At 40.2% G+C, this 13,222-nt stretch overlaps 1 protein-coding gene across 2 annotated transcripts in view; it reads left to right on the forward strand.

The window, feature by feature from the left end:
* The first annotated feature begins 2,893 nt into the window (after positions 1 to 2,893).
* The window catches only part of LOC139743911 (uncharacterized), a 37,454-nt gene continuing 27,125 nt past the window's right edge, over positions 2,894 to 13,222 (forward strand). The window contains exon 1 of one of the 2 annotated variants that reach the window (XM_071654377.1): positions 2,894 to 3,998. In XM_071654377.1, coding sequence (XP_071510478.1) covers positions 3,080 to 3,998 — 919 coding nt within the window. In that variant the 5' untranslated portion in view covers positions 2,894 to 3,079. The remainder of the gene's footprint in view (positions 3,999 to 13,222) is intronic. The other variant, XM_071654378.1, reaches the window with a different exon arrangement.

Consider the following 13,222-nt stretch of genomic DNA (forward strand, 5'->3'; position numbering starts at 1 on the left):
ATTATGAGTGAGTACATTAATGACTGTAGTTTGAAGTTTGTTCATAGGAGATCCAGGGGTGCCCCTCTTGGGTAGGGGGGGGGGGGGGGGGTGGTTGGAAGGGTCCAAATGGGGGCCTGAATTGTACATTTTCATCTTCTTCCTGAAAACCTCATGATGGATTTTTGTCAAACTTGGCAGGTAGCATCCCTAGGGGGTCAGGATCTCAATTTATCAAAATGGGCACCATGCCCCACCCAGAGGGCCCCAGGGGGCCCCAATCCCCCCAAATTAAGGAATTTTTAAAAAATTGGGCCCTTATTGTACATTTTCATCTTCTACTTGAGAATGCCTGGTCAAATTTTAATTTAGATTAGTGACTGCGTGAAAGGTGAACTTGCGATACTCAGGTGAGCGCTAGACCCGCGGGTCTCTTGTTATTCTTTGGTGGTCAAAAGTAAAATCTGCTGACGCAAAAAAAAAAAAAAACCAAAACCGGAAAAACATTAGAAAAACTAAATTAGTCCTACTAAACATAGAACAATTAATATTAAGCATTATTGAAGTGATGCAGATGCCCATGTCTTAAAGAAGTGAATAGAAAATTCAATCACCTTATTCTGTGTTTTAAGATTTAGCAAATTTTGCATAGGCGTAGAGATTATTATAAAAGTTGATGCTTATACTAGGACGCTAAAACTTACGTTTGAAATGAGAAAGTGGGAGCATTTGCTGACATTTGTTAGCATCCGAAAGTTACCGTTATTCATTTCTTATTGTAAAAGCAATCATCCAACATATATTAGTATGTTAGCACCTTACGGAGCCGAATATAACCGTTAATCATTTTTAAATGTAAAAGCAAACAACCGACATTCATTTTAGCATCTTGGCGGAGCTGAATTCTTTTTTTTTTCCGAAACGTGAAAGCAAACATCCACTATTTGTTTTAGCGTCTAACTGAGTGGATTAATACCCTTTATCATTTCCAAATGTAAAGGCAACAATCTGTTATTTATTTTTGCATCGTCCGGAGCAGAATATTACGGTTATTCATTTCAAACATCCGACATTTATTTCATTATCGTATCCGGAGCTGAAGGTACTGCTGTCCACTTCCGAAAGTGAAATGAATCATCTGACAATGGTCAATTATTTTATCATTGTACGGAGCCGAATGTTACTGTTTTTCATTTTTGAACGTCAAGGCAAACATCAGACATTTATTTTACCATCAAACATAGCTGAATTACCGTTATTCATTTCGAAATGTAATAGCAAATATCCAATATTTTTTTAACATCGTATGGGGCAGAATGTTACCGCCATTCACTTCCAAACATGCCAAACGTAAAAGCAATCATTCGACATGTATTTTAATAACTTCCAGAGCTGAATGTTATTACCATTTACTTCCTAACGTAAAAGCAAACATACGGCATTTATTTTATCATCGTACGGAGTTTGATATTACACTGTATTGTTATTCATTTCAGAACATCAAAGCAAACATTCGACATTTATTTTAGCATCTTCCGGAGCTAAATGTTATTGCAATTTACTTTCAAAAGTAAAAACAAACATCCAGCACTTATTTTATCATCGTTAGAAGTTGAATATTATTGTTACTCATTTACGAACGTCAAAGCAAACATCAAACATTAATTTTACCATTGAACGCAGTTGAATGTTACTTTTATTCATTTCAAAATTTAAAAGCAAACATCAGAAAGTTATTTTAGCATCTTCCGGAGCCGAATGTTATTGCTATTTCCTTTCGAAAGTATAAGGAAACACCCGACATTTATCAAACCATGGTACGGAGTTGAATATTAGTTTCCGAACGTCAAAGCAAATATTACACATTCATTCCAGCGTCTTCCGGAGCCGAATGTTATCCTTGTTCATTTTCGAACGCAAAATCAAATATCTGACATTAGTTTTAGCACCATCAGAGCTCAGTCTTATCGTTATTCATTTCCAAAAGTATTAGCCAACATCCGACATTTATTTTAGTATCATACAGAATCGAATATTACCGTTATTCATTTCCAAAATTAAAAGCAAACATCTGACATTTATTTTAGCATCTTACGTAGCCGATTGTTACCGCTATTCATTTTCAAAAGTTAGGAAAGGCAAACATCCGAATTTTTTCGGTGGCGCGATCGGGCCACCAAAATCTTTATTTCTGAAATTTTAATTTCAATTCCGATTTTCATTCAATTCATTCATATAAAAGTCGATTCAATTCCAATTGACAAGCATGCAAACAATCAGTAGGCACTACAACAGATACCATGTTGAACAACGATAAACTTCGGATAAGTCGAAGAATATTCGACGTACGCGTACCTCGAAATTCGCGTACCTCGAACCATTTTCTTCAGTCCCGACGAATTCGAGGTATCCGAGTTTGACTGTAATATGTAATTCATGTGTGTTTGGGTAGGAGTTTTCAAAGAGTTGGGAATCCCCCTTTCCTCCCGTAATTATTAAAAAAAAAAAATCACGGCGAGATTGCGTCCGTATAATAGAGAGATCCGGATAAAGGGAGGCTGGATAAGAGAGGTTCAACTGTAGTTGAATTTACACTGGGGGACCGTATGTCAGAATGAGAAAGAATTGTTACGTGTATCCCTGTCCATGAGGAAAGTACAAGCAATTTTCTATCGTAAAGATATACAGCATCTACTATATAGTTATATTTAAAGCAGGCAATAATATCTCGAATTTCCAAGTTTAAAAAAAAAAAGCAAAATGTACCACTTGCACAGATTTTAATTTACATTATGCGTGCAATATGCACTTTACATTTTTTTTTTTTTTTTAAACGTACAGAGCAACTACCACTTTGGCAGGAGTGTGCATGGTCCAATGTCAAAGAGCCGTGTGGCGTTCTCCTTGTTATTTCCTGAATGAAGTCATAACTTTGGGTGATAGGTAGTCACGAGACCATTACCCCAAAGTATTGTCTGCTTGTTACCAGTGTGGATTGATTCCTCCTTTGGTGCTTTTATTCCATTGTTACAGATTGAGCCATCGGACCACACATGGGGATACTCCTGATGCCTACAGATGGTCGCAGCTAGATTCAGTCATGGGGTGCATGTGCTGCTGTTTCAGACCTACAGACAGTAGGGCCTTGGAGGAGCAGATGACAGATGAATCAACCAAAGCACTTCCACAAAAATCCTATGGTACCATAACTCCAGAGGAGGAAAAACCTAAGAAGACATCCCCCTCTTCCTCCCCAAGGAGATCTCCCACAGACCTTTTGTACAGTGAGCCTCCAAAGTCAGCAAGGGCGAAGTCACCGGAGTTGACATCAACAACAACGTCGGACACAGCACCCCTTGTCGAATCTTCCAAAAATGCCTCAAAGGCCGACGGCAGTCCGCGGAAAACTCTGGCGGAGATCGCCAACCTCACACGAATTACTAAGAGTGCCTTGCCCCCCTCTTCCTCCTCTGCTGCAGCCCGCCATAAAACACGGACTTCCACGCCCAACCCGACTGTTCAAAATGATAGCAATAGAAATGTTGAAGGCAACCACAGCGAGGATGTGTCTTCGCCTGCCGTGAGTGCCACTGTAGGTGTGGGCGCAGCTAGTGCAGAATCTCTGGAGTCTGACACCTGCCATTCCCCGGGACAATTGAGTGAGGAGGATGAGGAAGAGGAGGAGGGGGAGGATGAGAGGATTCTCCGCATGCTCCCCGCCCATCCACAGGCCCCATCTGTCACCTCCGAGGGATCCGAGACGCAGCTCGTCTCCCGGGCTTCCACACTGACGTCCTCGCCAACCTCCTCTGCCCTGGATGTCTCAAAGGATTCGCAGGGAAAGAAGCAATCCAAGACCAAAGGATTCTTTAAGAAGGCCGGCAAGAACATGAAGAAGGCAAAGAAGAAGGTCGGAAAAGGTGTAGAAAAAATGTTAAAGCATGACAAGAAGAAAGAAGATGAGGGAAAGGAGGCCAGTGAACAAGAAAGGACAACATCGGCTGCAAGTACTGATACACGTGAGTAACATTCAGATCATCACTTTATGGTCTTCTTCTTTTTACGTGGTTTTGAATATGATACATTATCAAGAACAAAATTTGAATTTTTTGTTCACATTCAGACATTTGATAAAGTAGGGTTATATGCAACTATATTTATTTTATGTACTGTCATGCTAAAAGTGGCTCCAGATTACAGCAAAACTGTGCTTCAAAAGCCAAACCGAACTTGAATGAACCAAAAAATTTCTGTACCTCTGCAACAATTGAAATTGTAATCTATTTTAAAATCTTGATGAAATTTTTCTGATGTTTCATATTTTTGATTAAGGAAAATTTATGCAGTTTTGTTGGGAATCATTTAAATGTGGTCCCCTAACTATGTACATTGAATTGTAAACTATTTTTTGTGGCCTTTTGTAGGAAATCTTATTATACTTTAAATTTCCATTCCTTTACCCATGTTCTGACAAAATCTGAGCTCAGAATTCACACAATCATTAAATTCATACGGCAGCGTATTTCTTTATAATGCAGAACTTTTTTTTTTTAATCTTCCTGTTTGTGATGTGTGATTTCCTGTGTTGGTGACCTTACAGTATATCTCAAGCTGTCAACATGGAAAAAGAGGTGGGAGTATATTATAGTGAAATATTGTGGTATTTTGAGCTCTGCCGGCATTTCTTTGTCTGTCTGTCCTTAATCTGTCTGTCTGTTTGCAAAATACAGTGTAGCTCAAAAAGTTGTGAATGGATTTGGATAGAACTTTACAGGAAAGGTTGATAATGACATAAAACAGATGATTAAATTTTGGTAATGATCTGGACCACCGTCTAGAGCCAGGATTTGTGTGTGTGTGTGTGTGTGTGTGTGTGATTTTTTTGAAGGGTTCTTTTATTGGCAGAGCAACTGTAAAGGCCGTGTCACACCAGCCTTGCGTGCGACTTGCAAAGAACAATTTTGACTACCCGAAGGTCCCCGTAGATGATCCGCACATGACAGTACCTAGCATGTATCTCAAAAGTAGTCGCCCGGAGACTCGCACGCATATTTTTTTTCCCCGCAACCGTGTTTAGGCCCTGTCACACCTTTCCGGGCAAGCTACTCGGGCTTGTTACGTGTAGGGATTTTCTAGCATACCGGACATTCCTGAGGGCGGAAAAGGATTTGTGCGAGTCAGCGCATGTGTCTTACTTGCTGGACGCGTTATACTTGCGAGTATACTGTGTGACCTTTGTACCAGTCGCGTGGGGGCTGACAACTCAGTGAAGGAATTCCTCTAATGGAACCTTGGCTGAAATCTCACAGAATTTCATTATCTTGACTGCATACCTGACTGCGAAGTACCTGCGTGGGAATTGCCTGGGAAGAGCTGCCGCTAAGGGTCTCCTACTGGCGTTCTGCGTGGACCTCTACGGGCATTCCCGCGACTCACCCGGAAAAAGTTTTGGTCATGCTCAAAACTTGGCTGCGGTTAAATCGGACTTGCGTGAGCACCTCCGGGCAACTACGCGCTAGATACTGTCAGGTGCGGACCAACTGCGGAGAGCTCCGGGGAGTAAATTTGTTTCCCCGCAAGTCAAGCCGCAGAAGTTCCCCCATACGATATGACATGGTATGAATGAAAATTGCAAACATTCTTGTTCGCCCGCTGAAAATCTTCTACGTGCTGGAAACTACCTCCTCGCCACAAGCCCGCTTAGCTTGCCCGGAATGGTGTGACACAGCCTTAAAGAAGGGAGGTCAGGCTGCGCATATTTAGGTGTGCGTACGTGCACTGAGCGTGCGCTCTAGAGGCAGCAGGAAGGTGAGGTTCAAATTGACTTGACTCTGAGACACTAGAAAGGATTCCTTATCATTGGGAAATATAAGGGTGATTTGCAGCATAAAGTGTATAGGTGGAAATGAGCTGCTTGATGGAGGTCTGCCCTCTTGGAGTGCTTTTCTAGATCGTGATGTGACATGCAAATGCACCATGAAATTCACTGCAAAATACTGTGATATGGGGCGGGGGATGATTCATCTTTCGCACAAAATATGCGTAAAGATATTAGAGTAAATTGTAGTAAGCCAGTGTATTTTTCATGTGACCTAACATCTCATGTGACCTATTCACACACTTCCTGTCTCGAGATCTTCTCCCCATTGGAAGCATGCGCATGCGCAATGCTTTCTGGAAATACCATGGTATTTCATAAATGAGATCAGTGCCAAGGAAATTTAAAACTGCAGTATCTATATCTCACCATGGTATACAGTGTGTTTTCAATGAGAATCATGCCAACAAGTATCATGGCGATTAAAATGTGAATGCACCTAATGTGAGGAAGTGATGTCACAGGTGGTAATGGTGGTATAACAGGTACGGTTGGGGTTGGTGGGTGTTCCACTTCTGGGTATTAAGGACTCTTCGATTTCACGTCCTGGACGTGGATGACGAGATAATGATGTCATTTCAAAAGGAACTGCACATGCTCCAGGTTCTCTAGCACGTCCACTGCCAGAATCAAGATATCTTCCAAGGATTTGATGTCCTCCTAGATTCAGGACATAAGTGACGTCATTGTTTGGTGCTCCAATTGCCAGGACAGGGGAGGGGACAGAGCCGTGACTTCATAACAGTATGTCGTGAACGTGTGCACTTCAAATTGAAATCGGTGATATTAAACACCTGCAGCCATTTGGAACCGCTCTAGCACAAGAAGGGCGTCCTTGTCCACACAATCGAAAAGCCCTATAAACAGAGAGCTTCTTCTTTCTCAAAGAGCTAAATCCAAGTATTCTCAAAATCCCCCAAAGATTGCACACCCAACAAAATCAGCTTTGAGCAACATATGTATGAGGTATTTTCTTGCTCTACGTAAAGTGAGATTGTCAGAGAGTAGCACAAAAAGTGGAGAAGTGTGTGAATCTCAGGCATAATACATTAGAATTGGCAGCTCTGTTATTTGCCTTTTCTGTGTCCTAACTTCCAAGTTTCGAGATTGGGATACATGGTTAAAAAAACTGCCATTATCACACTCAGTGCCAAGGTTGTCTTGGCTCTCATGTGATCACAAATTAGGCCAACAACAACACAATGAGCCTGAACAATCCCTTAAAAAATGAGTGTTTTGGAGTGACTTTGAAACTTCAGTGTGTTGTAGTGCATTGAAGTGTACAGTGTGAGTACAGCTGCACGGTAGACTGCACTGTGTTCACCTGTGCATACACAGATATGTCCCAACAGGATGTTGCTTGGAAGTATCGTAATAACACTTTGGTCCTTTAACAATACATCACTTAAACAAAAATTACCACTGTAGAGGGAAAAAACAATGTTATTCTAATTTGTCATTTTCCACATACATGATTTCTTTAGCCAAATTCAGCCATCATAGAGTATACAACACCTACAAAGAATCGTAGCTATCCGATTGGTCGATTGCCCATCATGTGACATTCAGTTAAAAGTACCATCGCTTGCTGTGGCTGTCGGCCGTGCAATTTTGCTTGAGCAAAAATAGTTAAGGCATGTTTACCCATGGCTGTGATGTCACAATAAACATTTGCTGTGCGCTCTCTACGATTGCAAGCCTGCTTGTGTGAATGTCACGTCAGAACCAGCAAGATATTATTAAATGTGTGAGTCGGAGCATTCTTCATCATGGATCATTGCTTCTTTTGCCACCCCTGTCAAGCCAAACTGCAATTGCACAATTTTGAACTTTTAATGTGTGTTTTTTTAATCAATCAACACCTCCAGTGGTCTCTGGCAGTATTGACCCCAATCTGCTCACTGAATGATGCAGGAAATTTTGCACACTTGGCATCCTGTGGATTTCAATCATAGACAAAATGACCACGCAATTGTGGAAAAAATTGCAGAGAAGGCTGATACAGGGAAGATATTCTTCCAAGCAAAGAAACACACAAACACACTCACAATTTTGATTCTTTATTCGCACACACACATGCTCTTGTCTGCCAGAAGCTGACTGCAATCTGTGTGCATATAACCATGGTATTGCTGAAACTACTCGGCTTCACCTTGTGGGTACTGTATACGCCGAATATTTCACGAGGTTTTTATTTTCACGAATTTCGCGAGTCAAGTGCTATTCGCGAAATTAAAGGTAGGCGAAAATATTGACTCTGATCCCGATGTGAATGTGACGTACGCATGTACACTTCTCCGTTCAGTACAGGACTCTACGATCGCGAATTTAATCACTCGCGAAATCGTTGGGAATTCCTGATTCATGAAAATTTGGACTTGCAAAATATATGGCGTATACAGTACTATGTAGATTCCACAATCACAGCTGGCATGTACACTGTTCCTACTGATTAACGAAAAGGCTTGTGCATCGTTTTCTTTATAGAACAGTAGACAAATTTCTTGCTAAAAATAAATCTTTTTAAAGGACTCTCAAACTCTCATTGATATGTTCTACAATTGCTGCATTCACTCAACCCACATGTCAATGAAGGTGAACTTGTCCTTTAAAATCATGAAGGCATTTGGTACTGTTATTGATGCAAAGCAAATTTGCTTGATGCAAGGCTAGCCATCTCTTTGCTAATTGTGCAAACGCTTTGGACACTGAGTGCGTGAGCTCATTAAAAACAAACACAGATACTCTTGCTGCAGTTGCATGCTTACACGTACCGTACTGGCTATCGCTAGTGGTCATGTCAATTATTTGATATCGAACATTTGGCCAGTATATAATGCACAGTTCTCAACGAATGAGATTACAGTTTTCTTGATATGTACTGATTGTCAGGGTAGATGCATACAAATGGATTATGACAGAGCTTTTAAAACATGCGGGTGTACGGTTAAATATGCAGGTACATTGTTAAAATTACTAGGTACTGTACATTTACTAGCTACATTCTTGTGATATACACAGAAATTTTGTAGCTGCTGTGACTTTCATACGATGTAGATAAAATGATACATAGTCTTCAAAAATTTGAACTTAAGAAATTTTTTGGAGAGCCTCATTTGTTTGTTTTTCATTCCTGACTATCTAATGTAAATTTGGCATCAAAATACTTTGTATACTGTGTGCTATATATTGTGCTTCCAGATAGGCAATATCCAATGTAAAAAAGGGGTCAATTTTTAAGACTGTGTTTTTTAAAGTTAACCCTCACTCAATGAATATGCTATGCTCATTTTTTCTCCATTCTATTCACCTGTCATTCATGCTTTTCTATGAGGAATTATGTAGTTTATCAATCATGTGTTCAAATGAGCTTGCCAACCTCTCTTTTATATTGATTAAAATGAAGGAATTGATTAAAAACAAAGTACCAATTCCAAGCGCTTCAAGAAACCTGATATTTATTTTGTACCATGCAAAGAATCAGCAAACAAACATATTTTTTGAGTTTAGAAAATGATCACAGCACTTCATGTTCTACAATTGTACTGCATGTGGTCGTATGCCTCATTCCAACACAAAACTGTTCTTGTTGCAAACTGAGTTTGGAGATACATTGTATAAAAACCTGACAAAGTTGCCTATAAATGAACATCATGCTATTTAAACATCTACCTGTATATTCCTTAAGATCATGTTTCATGGTCTTGTGATACCAATATGGGGTAATATGCTCTTAAAGGCAGCACATGAAAATGAAAATGACAACAGCAACAACAACAAAATACTTTATCTGCAATATCTCATCAAACCAAAATGGGTTCACTAAGATAAGGAAAATAAAGATTCACTCTAGCTTGAATAAAAGAGAGCCCAAACTGGAATACCACACTCAAAGCAAAAGGGGAAAAGTACTGGTACTAATGGGTGGTCCGTTGACCATTTGAATGCAAGGTGTGATTGTCTTTGTGGGTGTATTACACCATATTCATTTTGTGCTCTGAAATGTGATCCAAACGAATAAAGATTAAGAGAATGAAAGACGTTAAAATAGCTTGAGGGTCATACAGTCGGCTTTGAAAGGACATAGATCTGTTCAACCTCAATGCACTTTGCAATCTGGTCAGTTCTGTTGTCAGCATGGGTCATATAAAACAGAAGTACCTTGACCATTTTCTCAACTCAAAGGTACTCAATGTTTGCACATTGGCACTGGTCTGACGGTCCCTGATCAGTAAAAATCACTGACGGATTGGTAACTTTCTCAGGAATGAACCAGTAAAAAATGGAAAAACTGGGTACCTACTGGCCCGACAGACAGGTCGGGCCAGCAGAAGAAATTGGTTAGTGTGCAGCCCTGAGTATACACTGTATACCGAACCTGGTTTGACGAGATATGGGGAATAAACTCGCTGTGTTTCTCAAGCACATTTGATAGGAATTGTATAGTTTTGGTGAGATAATGAGAAACCTCTTGTGAAGCATGAAAGAACATGTAATTCCAAGAGGGATTCAACGTTTATTTGATGAAAATTCATCTTGAAATGGCCAAGATATCCAAAACAGAGCAACCCTAATAAAAGGTCGGACCCACCTTTTATTAGGATCGCTTTGTTTTACTTTGTTTTTTGATGTCTCAGCCATTCCAAAACCGATTTTCTTCTAATAAACTTTGATTTCCTCTTAGAATGGTATGCTCTGTATTATTTCATAAGTAGTTTCGTGGTATCTTGCAAAAAGTTAAAAGCCCAATCCTCGTCTCCAACAATAATATTTGTATCCTTTTAATAGTACTATGGGAGGACTTTCATTTACTGACATTCTAAAGTATGAAAACCTATCACAGTCTCATATAGCACAGTTCAAAATCCACAAGACCATTATTAGGGAGTTTTCGATTGGGTGAACGAGAAGGACGTGCCGCCGAGCGCAACCGTACGTCAAGGCGTCACGTCTGTACGTTGACCCGCTGCTAACACACGTTTCGATTTCGGGCGCCGGCGGCGTCACGTCTCGTGGCGTGTGCAGGAGGCAACCAGGCCCTGTGCCTTGCGTGCATATAAGCGGAATTTGTGACTCGTTTCTGTACTTGTAATATTTATTTTGTCTTTGACTAGATGCGTATCCTGGGAGGAATTATGTTGATTTTAAAACATGATGCATGGTAAGACTACTAGGCAAATGCACTGCTGCACTAGCTAGGCCAAAAGCACCAAAATCTGTTTGCGAACAGCATTACGTGTAAATGCATGTGTGGGACTACGGTAGGCAGTTGCAAAGTGCGAAACAGTGAAAACGGGCAAATAAAGTAGGTACCAGAGACTGTAGTTTGTATGTCAGCGCTGCTGCTGTGACATATCAAGATCATAAGCTTTCATGCACTTAGAATATAAATATTCTCTCGAAAGAAAAAGGAAAACAGGTGAACTGAGCACGGATTTCCCGAGAGTCATCGTGCTCTTTCGCACGATACCCGAGAGGAGTGTGACGTCATAGCAAGGGTGGGTTGAGCGCGGCACAACCGATTTGGGTGGACGGTGATAACCGGGGTTAACGCGTTCGAAATTTGTGCGATGAGCCGAGGGTCGACACTCGCGCATGCGCAGTACGAAAAAACTACGTCATAACAGGGTGACGCCTGGCTCAACGTGCAAATCGAAAAGTCCCTAATATAGGAGGAGCTATATTCTGCTTTGTCAATGCTATATATTGTATCGCTGCAATGTGCTTGCAGAAAATTGATTTTTTTTTTTTAGTGAATTGCTGCCCATCACTGTAGGTTGTCCAGTGTGAGATTGCATGTGGAGGCTTTAATGAGCTCTACTGTGTATTAGTGTGGCTTTAAATGGTCCACTATTAGTGGACAGTGATCAATATATCAGTGTGCCTTTGGGGAATCAATTTGAGTCTTGCAGATGACAACAATTAAACGTTATAGTTCAGGTCCTGATGAAAGTTGTGATAGTGTTCCAATTATCTAATACTCTAAAAGCGAACGTTTTTGTGCGAGAAATTGTTCGCAGTTGGCTGGGTAAGATGATTTCAGAATGTTTTTAATTTCGTTTAAAAAAAAAATCAAAATGTTACGTGTTACATGTCACAAGCAAAAATGTATTCATGCTTTTATTTTCATGCTAGTTTCTGGTCGCACAAGATGGCACACAAAAACTGCTACATGCAGAAATTTCCTCTCTTACTGTACTACACTCACTTCAGCGTCAACGCCATCTAAGAGTAATCCACATGCTAAGGAGGCTTTTGCTACAATGTACAGAGCTGGTATGAAATGGCAGCAACTGTGAGATGAAAAGATGTTTTTTTAGCCCGAAGACGAGTCCTAAGAAAACTCGGGCACGTTTCTATGGGAAATGCATCTATAGAATGAGTAAAATCAATCTGTCCTTAAAATGGGTTGATAGACGTCAACAGGCCCCTGCTGCCAAACGTACAAGTACATATAGGGTGTAGTAATATCTCAAGTCTTTTATTAACCCGTTGAGGATGAGTCCAGAGTATACTCAGGCAAGTGGTTACGGAAAATACACTTGGTTGGAAAGTCAGCCTGTCCTCAACGGGTTAAAGAGGTTTTTCTTTCTCATCTTTTATTTTAATTGTATATCAAGCAATATGAGAGCATTTCTGACTCCATCATAAGACATTGTCAATAAAATGGTCTAAAGGAACTGCATTTAGATAAGAATAAAAATGAAATGATAAAAAGAATACCAACTTTGTATTGAAAGAGCTAAATTATTGAAGGAAATATAATCGTGCTGTTTAACAGGCATTATTCTTTTTCATTAAAATTCTTGTTAGTGCAGCTTGATTTGACTGGTTGTTCAGCCATTATCAACAGGTAGCCACAATGTACACTGCATTTGTTGTTAACCACTGGCAGGGCAGTTCCGTTGTGTTCCAAAATGGGCAGGTACAAGCGAAAGTGAGTTTGTGTCCTCGTTCGATGTAGAAATGGGTACCTGCATGTCTTGATCCTACTTTCTATAGACTTTATATGAGGACTTATCTTTACATTTGCTTTCAAGTCCTATTGCAGAATTAGAATGTAAGCCCTGTACTGCACACCAAGTCCTAGAGTCAGCACTGAACTAGATTTGTCTGTACAGTGTGTTCAATTTAGATTAGGTGTTTGGGGTGTGTGTGTGTGTGTGTGTGTGTGAGTGAGTGTGTGTTTGTGCATGTTTTCATGTTAATTTCTTTGAAAACTTTGCATTTCATGCTTGTCGAAGCTACATTGTAGTACACACCCAGACATGGTATGCCAAACAGGTATATCTTGGGTTTGTTTGAATACAAGGTAGGGTTTTTCCTTTTCTTTCTAGCCAACCATGTTCCAATTGACTCTACACA

This window comes from Diadema antillarum, unplaced genomic scaffold (genome assembly GCF_040938485.1).
Source record: "Diadema antillarum isolate AM-2024a unplaced genomic scaffold, OU_Dant_1.0 seq00001121_RagTag, whole genome shotgun sequence".
NCBI lineage: Eukaryota > Metazoa > Echinodermata > Echinoidea > Diadematoida > Diadematidae > Diadema > Diadema antillarum.